Source organism: Leptopilina boulardi, unplaced genomic scaffold (genome assembly GCF_019393585.1).
Source record: "Leptopilina boulardi isolate dan_hultmark-lab unplaced genomic scaffold, ZJU_Lbou_2.1 LbouV2_116, whole genome shotgun sequence".
Taxonomy (NCBI): domain Eukaryota; kingdom Metazoa; phylum Arthropoda; class Insecta; order Hymenoptera; family Figitidae; genus Leptopilina; species Leptopilina boulardi.
Window position 1 is genome coordinate 493856 of NW_026137659.1, and position 18734 is coordinate 512589.

The 18734-nt window shown below is 29.1% G+C and overlaps 1 protein-coding gene across 1 annotated transcript; it reads left to right on the forward strand.

Moving 5' to 3' along the window:
• Nucleotides 1–6676: 6676 nt before the first annotated feature.
• On the forward strand, nt 6677–18077 carry LOC127282924 (uncharacterized). The gene is made up of 7 exons (XM_051307519.1): nt 6677–7124; nt 11662–11865; nt 12005–12350; nt 12993–13190; nt 15471–15807; nt 17420–17658; nt 17768–18077. Exons 1-6 carry the CDS (start codon nt 7060–7062, stop codon nt 17656–17658), a joined length of 1389 nt encoding a protein of 462 aa, XP_051163476.1. The 5' UTR covers nt 6677–7059; the 3' UTR covers nt 17768–18077.
• Nucleotides 18078–18734: the final 657 nt, after the last annotated feature.

Sequence of the window (18734 nt, forward strand, 5' to 3'; positions counted from 1 at the left end):
TGTACAGATGAAATTTTTTAGCGGAGAATTTAAAATATTTTGAATGTGAGGTGTGCAAACACCTCAATTCAAATGCTAATTCGAAAAATGAAAATTCGTTTAAAAAGAAATTCTGTCAAATGAAAAAACTAGCTAATGATTGTTATGGGATATTCATACGCATCACAAAAAATATAAATGTAGCTTAAATTATTATAATAAATTAAGAGTTCGTTACATTTTGTTTTTATTTAAAGTCAATAATTCTAATAAAAAAAAGAGTTTTTATAACTCATTCTTGAAAGTCTTCTGATGAGTTGGCTCTGAAACCAAAAACCCTCAACCATCATGCTGAGTCTACATTGATGTTAAAGTTATAATGTACCGTTTACGGGCTCATTCCGGATTCAGCTTCATAGCTCTCAATTACACTGGAAGCGCCTAAACGTGCTCGATCAGGGGAGGCTATAAAAATGTTTGAAAAAATGTCTCTTATAACGAACACATTAAACAGATACTTTCCCAAGTAGCACTTAATATTACAGTAATATTACTGTAATATTACGTGCTACTTGGGTATATTACATTGTAAAGTTATCAAACAATTTTTCAGATAATTATTATTACAAAGAGTATATTATCATATACTTTTATGAATATTAATTATATCAATTATTAATATTAATGATTTATAAAATGCAAATTTATCGAAACGTTGTCTTGTAGAATATTAATTTTCCAGAATTGCAATTTAAAAAAATCTTATTTTTGCAAAAAGGAAATAAGAAAGAATATTAATTTGCTCGAATATTAATGTTCTAGAAAATTTAAATGGTCGAAAATCAATGGGACACAAATAATTCCCGCCGAATTATTTCTGGCAGAATCATTTCTGTTTCGATCAAATTAAATTTCTGTCAAATTAATTTTCATCTAAATAAAAACACTGTCAAATTAATTTTCGAACATTTGTATTTTCGAAAACATTAATATTCGAACAAATAAATATTCTGCGCAAAATTAATATTTTACAGAATGAGATTCTGTTAAATCAAAATTCTAAAAAAAATTTCTTTACAGCTTATTAATGCGTCCCAAATTTTATAATTGTTTCAATAAATGTGACGTTTACAATAGCTTCAATCAGCACAGGTTTTTAAAGCCACTTTTCTACTTTAGTCTCACTCTATGGCATGAGTTCGACGTGAGAACACATTGTACAGAATATTATTTTGCCAATGTTGTGGCTATTTGCGGTTTTTTGCAATTAATTTTTAATTTTTTTTGTATATTTTGTTGATAAGAAAAATGAATAATAATTGATCTAGAAGATTTATGAAAATCGGATCAATGAATTTTCAACTAAAATATATTAGAGTCCGCGTCATTGAAGACAATGGTATTCTGGTCTGCCTAAAATGAAAAGGCTGTGTGCCTTTAAGAAAATGGTCGGTTGTCACTATTACACGCTCGTAGTGATTGTTTCCAAATAAATTACTTTTTATTCTTTTTTTAACAGAATAAGTTCCTTTAATCGTACGTATCAAGCACATTTGAGAAATTATATTTTTATTACAGTATTTAATCAAAATAATAATAATTCAGACAAGTGGCATATTCCTCCGATCATAATTATAATATATGTATTACTTACTTTACTCCATTGTTCACTCTCTGTACCAGGTACTGATGTCTTTCGTAATGGTAAACATTACCACGCCTATTTAATAGACTAAAAAAAAATTCCCAAAAATATTAATTGTAATATATCCTTTATAAAAAATAATTATTAATTTATTAATTAATTTAATATAAAATAGTAGTTTGTTCTTCAACGCAAAACTATAATATCATAAAGAAGAACATCAATCTTTAATGTTGATATAAAAATTACATTTTCTCGTTACATTTTTCTACGGTATAAAATTAATAACTTAGTATATTAATAATGAGTACATTTAAACCACTTCATATTAAGCTATGTTTAATAAAACAATATTTGAAGAGCTCGACGGAATAACGATCTATGGCACAATTGAAAAGTTTGGTTATGAGCTTTCAAAAAACGTAAATTTTTTATTAAATTGATAACAACTGTAAGCGAATTATTATTACTAATAGAATTAAAAATAGTTACTAAGTGTGTAATATATATAATATATTTATATATATATTTTTTTTTGAAAAAATATAATTCAAATTATATGAAAGAGGGAAAATGTACTCAAGTAGTCGAGTTTACTTTCTTCTTTTAATAATGTAATAATGCATTTTTGGGATTGCGTATAATGCCCTTCAATATCTTAGTATACCCTATATTGTTTAATTATAAATATATACACTTCTCTGGAAGTTTAGGAAAGATGTAAAGATATCGAAAGACAAGATAGTAAAAAAATAAAAGTGTCAACGTTTAACCCGTGTACATTAGAGCGCACTTGTTGGAGGAATGCGAGGTTACAAAAAAATTGACACAGGGATTCTTAAATACTGCGATTGATAAAATACAAATTGTAATAAACAAAAAGGGTAAAATAGATATAGAGTTTCTAAAAATATTGTTAAGGGAATCAGAGCAAAGAATATGGAAGAAAAAATGTATATATATCTAAAGTCAATAGATTTGATAAAATAAAGTACAAAAAATAATATAAGGTATAAAATGTTAAATAGTGTATTTTAAAGATATTAAAAATATGGAAGTGACGCGAGCATAAAAAGGATAAATGCTAATATGTTAGGAATATATGTTAGTAGTAATAATTTGAACCAAGTTCATTCCTGGGCCAATAGGCTGAAAATAAAAATTATATATATATTTATGTATATACTTACACTTCTATCTCCATATTTTTAATCTTTATCTATCTCGTGCGAATCGAAGAAGACGTAAATGAAGACGCTGATAAAAAATTATTCTCTTATACTATACCTTTCTTCAATAGATATAAAGGAGTTTCTATAAAGGCCTAAGCAGAATAGCTTCGCGAACGTGAAACAACAATGAGTTAGAAAGACTGAGATATATACGTATCCTTTTCTAACTCATGCAACTCGATCACGAAGTTATTGTGCGTTGGCCTTAAGTGCACTGAGAGATAAGATTGGTTGGGGTTACCATTTTCGAGGTGACCATTTTTAGTTAGTAAACTATATCGCTGCTAATTTATTAGTTGTGCACGGAAAGAATTTCGAGACATCACATGCGCTGCCTACCACGCATCGTTTGTGCTTGAGTTATGTACGTGTGATGTGCATTTTCGAGACATAGACTACGTTATAGCAGACGATCTTGCGATGCGCAAAGCAAATGCGCAAAGAAAACACGCCTCATGTCTCGAAAATGCACATCACACGTACATTTTCGAGACATGGGACGTGCGATGTGAATGTACAGCGCATGTCATGTAGTTCTCGAGGCATCCGCACAGCAGATGTCTCAAAATTCTTTCCGTGTGGTTACTATTTTTATTTGTTGGCATAACTATTTTATTAGTTAGTTTAACTAATTAGTTTGTTAGAATAACTATTTAATTAGTTACCTTACTAAGTAAATGGTACTAACTAATTTAAATTAGCAAAAATACTCTTACTAACGAAATGGTAATCACAAACAATCGTTTCTCTCGCTAAGGAAATGGCCTAAGTACGGAAACTTACATGTATGTAAATCTGATTGTCGGTACTAAAAGTTTCATTTATATGGAATTTTTATAAAGTCAATCACATTCAGAATTTTCACAGTTATGAAATTTTTTTGTGTCGATTCGCTTGTCCAAAATACTATTTATATCTTTGTATCTCTCATGCAATCGTCCAGCCAAGTCGGGGACTCACAGATTCAGATTTACTGTAGAATCATTTTAAGTAACTTGCATAGGACATGTCGTTTCAGTATACAGGTTTACTCAGGCTGCAGTCCCCTTGCCGCGTTTTGTATCTAGGCCATGAAGGAGTGTTTTCCGCTCACACCAGTGGCGCACACTCGGCTGGAGCAGGGGGAGCGGCCGCTCCCCCTGGTCTAAGGGTGGGTGGTGTCCAGAGGGTGGATAAAAATATAAATAAAAAATTAAAATTTTACATATAAAAATGAGCTGAAACATATTGAGTTGAAAAATTGCATGAACACGCGTATTTTTAACTTTGATTAAACAATTATCAAAATGTTTTGTTTTTAGAAAAAGGGTGAAACCATTTGTAAGTTACATGGGAAATGACACTTTACGCCTTCATGCAATTTTTTTTTGCTTGTCAGAATTTTTGCAGGGGGGGGGTCCCAAGAAGTTAGCGCCGCTCTCCTTCTCCGAAAACCAATGTGCGCCACTGGCTCACACTCATGCCGCTCCCTTGCCACATCTTTCCGCATGCAGGTAAGCTATGACCGTACCATAAAGGCGGTTCCAGAATAGGTGCAAAAGCAAGTACAAGTCCAAGTGCCAATCTAATGAATGCGAAATAGATAGTTAGTCTATCTATCTCTCTTGCACTCATGGGATTTGCATTCGGACTTGTACTTGCACAGCTTGCACTTGCTTTTTGCACCTATTCTGGAACCGCCTACACAGTCGCAGCTCTAGGCCATTTCCGAATTTGGATTTTTAGCGCCCTTTTGATAAAGTGTATACTTGGGAAGTATGCAGTGTCCTTGTTTTTCCGTGTGAAAAAAAGGACACTGCATATTTCCTGAGTATACACTTTATCAAAAGTGCGCTAAAAATTCCTTTTCGGAAACAGCCATGCGCAGTACAAGAGATGTAAAATACCTCAAATACGAGACGCTTGCTTTTCACCGAACTGTCAATACGTCGAGCAGACAAAATGTCGAATGGCAAATTGTCGATTGGACAAAATATCGAATCGCAAATACGTCGAATGGACAAAATATCGGAACGCTAATGCGTCGAACAGACAAAATTTCGAAAAGCCAAGACGTCGAACAGACAAAATGTCGAAAAGCTAAAATGTCGAAACGTCGAAAAGCCAATACGTCGAACAGACAAAATGTCGAATATTTTAATTGGATTGAGTTAATATTAACTCAATCCAAATAAAATATTCAACATTTTGGCTTTTCGACATTTTGTCTGTTCGATGTATTGGCGTTTCGACGTATTGGCTTTTCGACGTTTTGGCTTTTCGACATTTCGTCTGTTTGACGTATTAGCGTTTCGATATTTTGTCCATTCGACGTATTTGCGATTCAATATTTTGTCCAATTGACAATTTGCCATTCGACATTTTGTCTGCTCGACGTATTGACAGTTCGGTGAAAAGCAAGCGTCTCCTCAAATACGTATGGTCCATTCCACAATAGCTAAACGCAAAGTTAAAGCGCACGCAAAGATGACGCGCGCGTTGGTTCTAACCAATCAAACCAACGCGCGCGTCATCTTTGCGTGCGCTTTAACTTTGCGTTTAGCTATTGTGGAATGGACCTATAAAACTTGTGAGGTAAGGGAAAGTTTAGAGGCGTTTACGACATTCTCTCTTTTGCACTACGAGCATGAGTCTATCTTTTTCTAGTCCCATTAGATAGAAAAAGATAGACTTATGCTCATAGTGCTTATAGCGAGAAAATTGAAGAACGTCGTAAACGCCTCAGAATAGGTGGTTTTTGAACGTCGACGCGTTGATAGCGACTCGTCGGCCTTATGGACAGATAATGGGAGGTACAAAGACAGAATGATACATCGACGTTCAATTCTGGACTCTCCCTTATATGTGACGCTCCGCGACAAAAGGTACCTAAGCTCCCAAAATTTTTAGGTTATATTTTTGATTTTTGAAGTGAAAATACATAAAGAGGGTCAACTCTTTATACAATCTATTGATGTTTATAAGTATTTAGTACATCTAAAATATTTAATAAAATCTATTTTTGATTTTGCCTAATTAAAAGCGCTTGTACACCTCCTCCGTTTCTGAGTATGTCAGAGTTTTGACCAATTTTGATTGGCTTTGTAATGGAAAATTTCCAAGAGGGCCAATCAAAATTGGTCAAAACTCTGAAATACTCAGAATCGGAGGAGGTGTACAAGCGCCTTAAAATAGAACTTTTTGTTGAAGTAAAACTATGACTATAACCTAAAAATTTTGAGAGCTTAGGTACCTTTTGTCGCGGAGAGTCACATATGTACACGACGCAAGTATACTCGGGATCGGTGAGGTTTAAGGAGCTTCTACAATAGGTCTAAGAATCAACTTCAAGTCTATGTCCAAGTTTTTTTGTATCAACCTATAAAGAAAAAACTTGCACTTGGAGTTGGACTTACTTTTTGGAGATATTGTAAAAGCTGCTATACAAGCGCCTTCACCTTGGCCGTTTCCAAATTGAGATTTTTAGCGCATTTTTGATAAAGTGTATACTCGGGAAGTATGCAGTGTCCTTTTTTTCACACGTAAAAACAAGGACACTGCATACTTCCCTAATATAAACTTTATCAAGTATGCGCTAAAAATCCCAATTCGTAAATGGCCTATGGCTGCAGTCCCATGGCAGCATTTTGCATTGCGTTTTGTCTGTAGATCATGAGTGTAAAAGAGATGCAGAAATATGTTTGCTATGTTTACACTCATGGCTTAGTTACAAAACGCAATGCAAAACGCTGTCATGGGACTGCTGCCTATCTCTTTAGTTCTCATGCTTTCCGTTTTTACGCCGGCGTTTAACGCTGTCATGGGACGGCGCCCTTAGGCCATCATTGAACTAGATTTTGGCTCAACCTGATATGTATTGTCAGTTTCTAACTTCTTTATTTTACTTGATTCACGTTTTGTCTGTCGAAGTGATAGTACATGCTTTATCCTTCTTCTCATTTGTGTTGAGAGAAAATTATTTTCTCCTTTTAATTTATATATCAGTTTAAAAAGTTATTTTTACTGTGTTAAACAATATTTAAATTTTTGTTTTATTACTTTCTTGGTTGTTTTTGTTTTTTTTTTTTGTTAAGTTTTAATTGTTGAATATTTATGAAGAGGTATATTTATATATTTAAATATTATTTATTTTTAAATTCTTCGTTTTGAATAAGTAGAAGAAGAAGAAAGTCAGTATTTTATAGTTTTGTTACTTCTGACAACATGGACAACGACTTCGTGTGGAATAATTTCCGGTATCACATTCGCAGCTCCACAGATACTCAGACGTAAGTATTTTATTGAAATAATAATCATACAACTTCATTATATAGGGTCAAACCACTGAAAATCATCTGAGAGTGGTTGCTGACGTATTTTTAAAAAAATTTTCTTTTAATATATGTGAAACTAGATGAATTTCTAAGTTCATTGGTCATAATATTACCGTGTAAATTTTATTTCGTTTTAAATTATAATTTTATTAAAATTAGGAGGTTCATGACGTGATTTCGTAACCTTAAATGTTGTACTTTTTTTGAATAATTATTTTTCAAAAAACATAATCTATTAGATATATTATTATTTACCAAAAACATAAATTGATTTATTCTACATCAAAAAATGATGGAATTTTTATATAATTACTTTATTTTTAGATATTAATTCGAATTTGAAAATTTGATCAGTAAACAAATTTCACAATTTGTTGAAGCTTGTAACTTTTTTCTGGATGCTTCAAAATATTTGGGGTTTTGCACATATTTTAATATTGATATAATTTATCTGCTATGAAAATTTGATGAGGGTATTTTGCTCCGTTACAGAAATAATGAATTTGAAAAATTTTTACTTAAAAAGGTTAATTGTAAGACTTCAAAGTTTTACCTCTCTTTCTATTCTCATAAAAAAGAAAGAGAGATGTGATATTTTTTGTAACTTCAAGTCTTACAATTAACCTTTTTAAGTAAAAATTTTTCAAATTCATTATTTCTGTAACGGAGCAAAATACCCTCATCAAATTTTCATAGCAGATAAATTATATCAATATTAAAATATGTGCAAAACCCCAAATATTTTGAAGCATCCAGAAAAAAGTTACAAGCTTCAACAAATTGTGAAATTTGTTTACTGATCAAATTTTCAAATTCGAATTAATATCTAAAAATAAAGTAATTATATAAAAATTCCATCATTTTTTGATGTAGAATAAATCAATTTATGTTTTTGGTAAATAATAATATATCTAATAGATTATGTTTTTTGAAAAATAATTATTCAAAAAAAGTACAACATTTAAGGTTACGAAATCACGTCATGAACCTCCTAATTTTAATAAATTATAATTTAAAACGAAATAAAATTTACACGGTAATATTATGACCAATGAACTTAGAAATTCATCTAGTTCACATGTATTAAAAGAAAATTTTTTTAAAAATATGTCAGCAACCACTCTCAGATGATTTTCAGTGGTTTGACCCTATATTCATAACATATAAAAAGTGAAGATTTTTCAATTTTGTAATACATGGTTGACAAATATTCAATTTCGGGGTTGACATGTTTTTTTGATTAACTTACATATAGTACATGAAATTATATAGGTAGTGTCCTTTTATTTTTGGTAGAAAATAAATTCTTTTACTAATTTTCAATAGTAAAACAACTTTTATAATAAAAGTAAATATACTAGTATGAATTAAAGAATAATTTTTATTATATTTTATCTATTGGACCAATAGTTTTTCTTAATATGCAATTTTTTAGTTTCAAAAAATAATTGTTATAATATTAAAAACCTTACATTCTGCCGATAACTTATTGTTAGATTGTTTCATTGTTCCTGGCGACTGAGAATTTGAATTTAAACACTAATTACAATGTGCTTGAAAGATACATTTTTGTAACAAAATGGGCATATAATGTATTAAAATAATTTGGGAACGTTGATTTCCATGGCGTTAGCTGCTTTTCAAGATCGGGTCAAATTTTCAAAATAATCGACATATTTTTTTTGGGCCATTATCAAAATACAACGCATTTTTTCTAATTAAAAATCATTAAGTTGACTTGAAACTCGTTATTCAGTCGTTTTTAGGGTCGCTGATTAGAAATCCGGTGTCTGATTTCTAATAAAAGAAACACGAGGTTCAAAAAATGGATGCTCTCTTTGGCGATTTTGATAAGAAAAATACGCTGTTTATGAATTATTAATTTAGTTTGAAGAATTTAAAATTTAGTATAGTAAATTAATTTCTTACAATACAATTAAATTCACTTCAAACTAATTACTTTGTGGTTTTTTAAGATTGTTCATACCAGATTTATAATCGCCAACCCCAAAAACCTCTGACTAATGAATTTCAAGTGAAATACTTGAATTTTTAATAAATTTATCAGCCATATTGGATCCGCTATTATGAATTTTAAAAACTGAGTGGCTAATAGCCCGCCGAAAGAAAAGTGTTTTGAAATAAGAATAAGAAAAGTAGATTATTTCGCCCATCCTAGATAAAATCGAGAATGTATCTGGAAAATGGGCGAGTATATTATTTCGTCCGTTAGATGATAAAACTAAAACGAGCGAAATAATCAAAGTACATACAATATTTTGACCGTTAAGTATAAGGGACCATACTTTAATTACGTAACGCTTCATTGGGGAGGGGGGTCAAGCTATTTGTTACACACAGCAAAAAAATGGCGCTAATGTATACAAAAATCTGTTACAGAGGGGGGGAAGGGGGATCAAATTTCAAAGAAAAAGCGTTACGTAATTAAATTATGGCCCCTAAACAGCTGATCTCTTGTCGTTTGTGTTTGTGTATTAGACTTATAATGTGTATGGAAAAATATTATTTGAGACCTGAAAAACCTGGAAAAGTCAGGGAATTTTATTCGAGAAAAATTGTAGCAACCCTGATGTGGAAACCTTCCACGTGATCTAGTATGGGAAAATGTGTTTTGGTAGTATATATCTTACTCTAAAATGAAAAAAGATTTTTGTCTAAAATTTTGAGGAATGATAAATTTGGGTACAAGGAATCTCGCTGTTCTCCGAAAAATACATAATTTTGCGTTCAATTATTACAAAATGAAGTTTTAAAAGTTACATTTTTAAACGAAAATGAAAACAAACACAGCGGCGCATACACAGACGTTGCTTGAGTGTGTTAGTGCTCCAGGAAACAGCGCCAATTAGAGCAATTGGCCGCTGAATGAACTATGATATAATACATTATTTTACTATTTATTGATTTATTTTTAATATTTTTGCGTCAAATTCTATTAAATGAGTAGAACAGCGAGATTCCTTGTACCAAACTGAATCATTTCTCCAAAATTTTAACCCGAAATTATTTTTTATTTCAGAGAAAGTTTCAAACCACAAAAAAACAATCATCACAAAGATTTCGTCCATAATTTTAAAATAGACCAATCACAATTTTCTTTATAACTTCTGGATTGGTCTACTTTAAAAACTGTGCCGAAATCATTCTGACGTTTGTTTTTTCGGTCATTTGCAATTTCTATCAAATAAAAATTCGTGTAAATGAAAATTTTGAGACATGGAGATTCGATACTTTAAAAATTCTGACATTAAACAATTTGAATTATTAAATTATGTTGAATGAAAATTTTAATAAATTAAAATTGGTTTAAATTATAATTTTTTAAAATAAAAAGTGTTTGTGTGTGTATATGTGAACATGTGGTAACAGTAGTTGTCGTGAGTTAAGATTATGTATATAACGCACGGAAAAAATTTCTTGTAGCGAAAACACTACAAACTGCAAAAAAGACAGTTGTATAAATTGTCATGTCACATCAAACACATAAATTGGGATCAACATAATCAAGCATGATTATGCTCTAATCAAAATTTTTTAGATTTATGACTTTATAGAATTTTATTCTTTACAATATTAATATTGCAGAATATTTATTTGTTCGAATATTAATGTTTCCCACGAATTATTTCTGTCAAATTGATTTTTGACCATTTGTATCATCTAAAACATTAATATTTAAATTAATAAATATTCTGCAAAATTATAATATTTTACAGAATAATATTCGAACAAATCATAATTCAAAAAAAAATTTTTAGAGCTTAATCATGCGTCCCAATTAATTTTCAATTTATTCAAAAAAATAAAATACAATGGTTCCAAAAGGAATTTTTCAAAATTTTATGACCTTTACTTTAAATTTGAATTATTTAAAAATAACTATTTTGATAACAAAAATTCATTTACTTAAATAATAATATTTTTACTAATTTGTTTGTTGAATATAACTAAATATTAATTAAATTCACTTTTAGCTTTTGTGAAAATAACGATGCTGAAGTCTATAACGTTTATGATTAACCATTAGAAAATAATTATTTTTCAAAATGGAAAATTATAAAATATTTTAGCTAAAAAATATTTTCTATAATTTCATTATCAATAAACAATGATAGAAATATGTTTGAAACGAAAATATTTTCTATTAAAAATTGTAAAAGTTATTAAAAAATCAGTACGATAAGCAGGCTCGAAGCGCCTGCATCTTAGGGTTTCGTGGCCGTAAGTCTTAAATGCTTAAGTTTAAGAATCAGACTTGAAAATTCGGACTTAAGAATTAAGTCTTATTCTTAAGTCTTAAGTAAGAAAAATATACTTTTTAAAGAGCAAAATAACTAAACTGAAAGAAAATTTTTTTCATTTAAATGATCTGTTACTTGACTGTTATCAAGTAAATATTTACTTGAACATTTACATATTACATAAAAAATAATGTTTTGTAATGATTTTTAATGAAATTAATATTTTACAGATATTATGTCTGTGTTAACCGTAAAAGTAAAAAATGCCAAGGACGTGGAGTATTAAAAAATGGGGTATTTAATGTAACACATACGCACAATCATTTAGTGGATAAAAAAGATATTAAAATAAGAGCCTTCAAGCAAGCGTTACACAATCGTGTAACGACAAGCTCAGATAAATATAGAAAAATTTACGACGAAGTTCGTCTTCAGTAAGTTAAATATCAACATAATACAAATATTTTACTGCTTGAATGTTTTACTCATTGAGATTTTATAACAAAATAAACATTTGTCATCCCTTAACTATCCGAGTTTTATGTAAATAAATATAAATTAAATGTATTGTAGTCATGCAGATGCAGCTCAACATCTGCCATTTTCAAAAATAGAGAATACGATGTTTCAATGGAGAAAAAAAGTGACTCCTCCAACCGTCAACAATCTGAATAATTTTGTTGAAGTTGCTAATTCCGACGAGTGGAAAGACATTTCAAAATATAATGGAGGCAACTTGGAAATCTCCCTTGCTATTGCCGAAGACGGCTCAAGATCAACCATTTTTTGTGATAAAAACTTTGTAAACGAAGTCTACGACAACCAAACCATGGTTTTTATTGATGCCACTTTCAAAATTGTACCTCCTAATATGGAATTGGGACAATTTTTAACTCTAATGACAGTTAAATATAATCACGTAAGTAAATTTATTCAAGACCAATATTAAATAAAACTAAGAAAATTAATTATATTTAACCAAGGTGTCTACTATTTTTCAGTCTTTAAATTCCCGGTTTTTTCCGGGTTTAAGATATAAAAGTTTTTTCTTACTACAAGTATATTATGAAGAAAATAATACCTTTAAAATTAATGTATAATTGATAATTTAATAATAATCATAATAAAAGTGTTAAAAATTTTTTTAAGAAACTGACATAAATTGTCTATAGGGAAATGTAATTAAAAAATATTGCGTAGCCCTAGCTGCCATAGAAAACATCTGCGCATGATAATAGATTTTTAAGTTTACCATTAAAATTTTGTGTAAAATTACAAAGGAAAACTTTCAACAAATTTACTTTTCTAACTTTCAACAAGTTAAAAGTGTTAACTTAAACTCTGAGGACATTTAAAACTTCTGGGAAGTTAACAACGTTAACTTCCAAACTTATCGCCATTAAAACTACACAAAGCCTATAGAAAGTTTATTGGAAGCTTACAGTAAGGTAATAGTAAGCTTAACTGTAAGCTGACTACAATCTTGCACTGTAAGCTTACGAATCTTAGGTTTATAGTGGGTTATATTTTGTGTTTTTATTATATACTTCAATCTGTTTAGACAATTCCTTTTGTATGGATATTAATGGAGAAAAGAACAGCTGCTGCTTATGAAGCTGTTTTCGAGGAATTAAAAATTTTATTTCCCAATTTCCATATAATGGAAGCGATGTGCGATTTTGAAGCAGCTCTTAAGTTAGCATTGAGAAACAAATTTAATGGAATTTCCATTCACGGATGCTTTTTCCATTTTAACCAGGTAAATTTTTACAGATATTTTGGTTAGAAACTACAGGTTGGTAATTTATTTATAAGGAAAAGTACCCGGTAAAAAGCCTGTTATTTAAAAAAAAAATATATATATATATATTCTATAAAATTGTACATATTTTAATTCTATTTCATTCGGAAAATACCCTCTTTTTCAATACCCTCAAACTTGATAGAATTTTGAAAAATTTAATTCATTTCTATTCCAAATAAAAGTTGTATTCTATTTAAAGGAATAGATTTTGTAAATTTTTAATCCTGATTATTTCTATTTCGAAATGGTTAAGTTGAAAAGTTTTTATTCCAAAAGTGGAACCAAAGTTTAATTCCGTTTTCAGAAGTTATTTTAACTTTTTTCAATCCAATTTAATTCCTTTTCTGTTTGATTAAAGAAGTTTTTTTTTGTAAATATAGTTTTAAGTTTATCTGGCTGATTAGTCACCTTCACAAACGTAACAAAAAAACTCGGTTCGATTCTTATTTTTGTCATTTTTTTAAATATAATTAAATGGAATAAAAACTCATACACTTCTGTCCTATAAATAGAATTTAAAAATAGAGGGAATTTTCAGAATTAAAATTTTTAACCCCTAACTTAATATTTCTAAAAACAATTGTATTTCCCCAAGTAGCACGATATATCAACCTGATGTCACGGTGATATCACCGGGGAATGTCACCGTGACATCAGGAAAATGTCAAAATGTCCGCCTTACGGTGATATCACACGGTGACATCGAGGTGATATCATGGTGACATCAAGGTGATATCACAGTGATATCACATTCATATCACGGTGATATCATGGTGATATCATGTTGATATTTTACAGGGACTTAAAATTTTTAATAATTTAAAAAATAATAATAAATAAAAAAAATAATAAAAATAATAAAAAAAAAAAATAATAATTTTTTAAAAATTTTAAGTCCCTGTAAAATATCAACATGATATCACGGTGATATCACCATGATATCACCGTGATATGACTGTGTATATCACCTTGATGTCACCATGATATCACCTCGATGTCACCGTGTGATATCACCGTAAGGCGGACATTTTGACATTTTCCTGATGTCACGGTGACATTCCCCGGTGATATCACCGTGACATCTGGTTGATATATCGTGCTACTTGGGTCTAATTATTTTCGCTCTTGTAGCACGTGATATTACAGTAATATTACAAAAAAATTTTTAAATCACTTAAAAATATTTGACTGATTATATATTCTTTTTCTCTGCTTTATCATAAAAAACTTTGAAATTTTTATGTACTTCAAATAAGCGTGTAATATTATGTTCTACTGGGATAGAATTTTCATTTAGAAAAAAATTAATAAGTCATAAATTCAGTTTGAACGAATCTCAATTTGTATGAAACGTTGTTTCGTAGAATATTAATTTTTCAGAAAGAAGATTAGAAATAATATTAATTTAACATAATATTCTTCTGGTGAAATATTGATTTTACAGAAAATTTAAACCGTTGAAAATCAATTTGGCAGAAATAATTCGGCACGAATTTTAAATTTAACCAATCAGAAATTATCACAAAATTTGTGATTGGTTAATTTTTAACTTCTTACCGAATTATTTCTGTCAAATTGATTTTCAACCGTTTGAATTTTCTGTAAAATTAATATGAAAAATTTGAAATTTAATTATTTTAATTTAATTAATTTAATTATTTAATTCATTTAATTATTTTTGCGACGTGCACTGATTTTTGAACGTAGACTACTGTAAAAAGATAACCATAAACGAATGCTCAACTTCTTTATAACTGATCGAAGGATGGTAGAGGAAGAAATTAACAAATGTAGGGGGCCTCTACTACCACGTGTGTGTAAAGAGAATGTGTGTTGCAGCTTGGAACCTCTTCATAAGCTCTGTGACATTTTCCTATTGAACGAACGTTAAGAATTATCGAAACCTTATAAAGAGGTTGTTGATTATATTTTTGCCGGCTCAGAGTGGGGGATTTGTCGAGAATTCAACTGACCTTGGAGCTTAGAAAGAAGTAGTTTATAAAGAGTTTGGGCTGTACATTCCTAGTCATCACATGGATATAAGTTGTCATTAGGGCGTCATTAGAATAGTTATGTCCGTTGAAAGGACGTCCCAAATATAACTTATGTCCCTGTGCATACCGGGTTATTTCGTGTGAATAAATTAATGGATAAATAAATGAATAAGCTTAAGAAAAGTGAGGTAGATTTTTTTAATATTAAAAATTTGTAATAGTTTGTCATTTTAATTTTCAGGCATTATATAGAAAGGTTGGAGTTCTTAACCTGGAAAACATTTTGTTTCACACTGCCGAAGGATATAATTTCCTTCGCCAATTAATGGCATTACCTTTATTACCAGCCAACGAAGTAAGGGGCACCTATGTAACAATTTTAAATTTAATGCCATTAAATATTAAAAATCAAATTCAATCATACACAAAGTACTTTCAAAGGCAGTGGTTGAGGAAAGTTACTCCCGAGGTTTTCAGTTGCTTTGGTCTCGAACGCAGAACAAATAATTGCTTAGAATCGTACCATAAGCAACTGAAACAAAAATTTGGAATCCGTCCCAAAATTTGGCATTTTACCAGTACGTACTCAATAATTTGTATTTTCACTTTGCATTTTTTCGATTTTTTTCATTCATAAACTTTTCTAGCTGAATTATTTGAATTATTTATTTGAATTCACACTCTTACAGAATTCCTTAAACGCCGAATTTTTATTTTACAAAATTTTTATTTGTCCAAATAAATACCTGGCAGAAAAATTTTGTGTGGGAATTTTAAGATTCACAAATCAAAAGTTATTAACAAAAATATGATTGATTCATTTTAAAATTAAAGCACTAATTTTTTTAAATGACATTTATTAAGGCAAATAACACAGGCCAATAAAATTAGAAAATTTTTTTGGTGTTAAAAATCAAGAAATCGCGTTTTTGGCAAACTTTAAGTACCTATAGCACTAAAACAAAAGGTCGCGGAACTTTCTACTTGGGTTTAATTTAAAGCTTAATGTTTTTAATACAATCCCTAAAAAGCACCTTTCTGACACCATGACCTCAAAATAATTTGTTATCCATTTTTGATTTGCAAAAATTAATTTGGGAATAATTGGAGTGCGTACCCCCAGCGATGAAATGAAAGGTCAAATAACCTTTTTTTGGGCTTAAACTAAAGTTTCAACTTTAGATTATAATCCCTAAAAATTAATTTCCAGCACCTTAACCTCAAAGTCATTAGTAATAAATTGTTTACTTTTAACAAAGAAAGCATTTTTATAATAGTAATAGAAACTTTAGTAATTGATTCAAAACTCGAGTAAACTTCGCACCAAATTATTTTTTGTCATAATGAATTTCGACCTTTTCCACTTTCTGTAAAATGAACATTCCAACAGAAGAATATTATGTTAAATTAATATTCTTTTTAATCATCTTTCTGCATAATAATATAATTAAATTTTTTAATTACTATTCTACAAAATGAATATTCTACGAAATAACGTTTCGCACAAATTTATATTCGATTAAGTTGAATTTTTGGCAAATTAATTTTTGTCTAAATAAAAGTTCGGCAACATTAATAATAGGTTAATAATTTATTTTGTAAAATAAAAATTCGAACAAATGAATATTCAGCAAAATTAAAATTCTGTACAATTATTTTTCTGCAAAATTAAGTTTCTTTAAAATTACTATGATGCTAAACTAATATTCTACAAAATAAAATTCGATTAAAACATAATTCTAAAAAATTAGCATTAGTGCATATTCCTGCGTCTCAAAAGTGACTTTTCTCAAAACCGAAATAATAGATTTTTGAATTTTTTCTAATCCATTCTTTTATAAATAAGTAATTTTTTCCTTGTTATGCGAAAGTGGTGTTTTTTGCAATTAAAATAAGAGAGAAGATTATATTTATAAAATAATTCCTTTTTTATCAGAGAATGTATTTGAAAAAAAATTAAAAATCTTTCATTTCGGTTTTCAGAAAAATCACTTTATAAATTTAATTAACATTTTTAAAATGCTTCCGTAGTAGTTACGTTTTGTTTTTATTTTATAATTAAAAAATTGATGAAAAATAGAACAACTATCATATAAAAAAATCTTATTTTTCATCTGTTAGTAGCTACTTAGAACAATTTGTTTTGTAAAATGAGAAATTAATCTAACATAATGTGAATATTGTTTTCAGAATTATTAGTAAATTTCCAAGAAGGTCTGCAAATAGATTTAGGAGCATTGAAACGCGGTCACCAAATCACACGAAATCCAAAATTACATACTGTAATAAAAAATGCACTAATTGAAGAACAATGGAACAAGTTCCAAACTGAAAATCGACCAACAGCTTTAGAATTTATAGACAAAATGATTTTAATATGTATAAATCCAATTTACGAGTTCCTAAATGCTGAAGAAGCGGATGGTTAAGTAAGAATTCTTTTAAATAAAAAGTTAGATACTGAAATTTCACCAAAATTTTAATTTTTACCTACATAGACATATTTCAAGAAAAATTCTTGCCTTTTTTATGTTACAGGAATACCAATAAGATGCTGTACTTGTTTGACTGAAACACCAATATATTGTATTTTAGCTTGCGGGCATATACCTTTCTGCGAAGCATGCTGGCTGACGTACAATTATAACAGCAATGACTTCGTTGTCAACAATGACGAAATGTTGAGGAGCTGTCCAGTATGCCGAGAAACGTATAATGTAAATGATGTTAGAAAGGTGTTTTTCACATAAACATTATACACTAAAAATATATTCATTTATTAATTATTATTATTAACTATAATAATCTCAGTATTCATTCATTCATTCCCTACAAAAAAACATTTAGCAAAACTAATTTTTTTTGTAATTTTAAAGATTATAAAAAATTATCGAAGTTTGACTTTATCAAAAATATTTATATCTAAAAATTTAATATTAATATCTTAAAATTTTTACTGAAAAATCTTATTTTTTCCCTGTCAATTCAAAAAAAAAATTGATCTTACTGAATTGACAGGGAAAAAATAAGATTTTTCAGTAAAAATTTTAAGATATTAATATTAAATTTTTAATAATTTAATATTTAATATTTAATAATTTAATTTTAATATTAAATTTTATTAAATTTTTTTTAATATTCCGCCAATAAGAAAATCCATTCGTCAATAATATCTTTTATCCCAACAATCTCTGCCTTTTCGGTATACAATATAAATGACAAAACAGTAAATATTGTAATCATAATTGACAGAGCATAATCAATTTTTCTCGGCATTTCAATTGGCGGCGGTTATGTTGGCAATACTAGAATTGATTTATCAACATTTACACCGCCAATTGTCACTGTTGGTTTCAATGTATGTTTTTCTTATCATAATCACTTTTTCGGTGGATTTTTTTCTTGGGGTTTTCATTGTTGTTACCGTTAAAAATCGAACTAATAGTTTTACATGTTTATTAAATTTAAAAATTAACTTAGCTAAATTGTTTTGCTGTATTAGCTA

What these genes read in the sequence shown, in the direction of transcription:
- LOC127282924 (XM_051307519.1), top strand. Translation starts at nt 7,060, where the DNA reads ATGGACAACGACTTCGTGTGGAATAATTTCCGGTATCACATTCGCAGC. An exon ending in TGACAGTTAAATATAATCAC is followed by an intron (nt 12,351 to 12,992) that starts GTAAGTAAATTT and finishes CAATCTGTTTAG; the next exon opens with ACAATTCCTTTTGTATGGAT. An exon ending in CAAAATTTGGCATTTTACCA is followed by an intron (nt 15,808 to 17,419) that starts GTACGTACTCAA and finishes TATTGTTTTCAG; the next exon opens with AATTATTAGTAAATTTCCAA.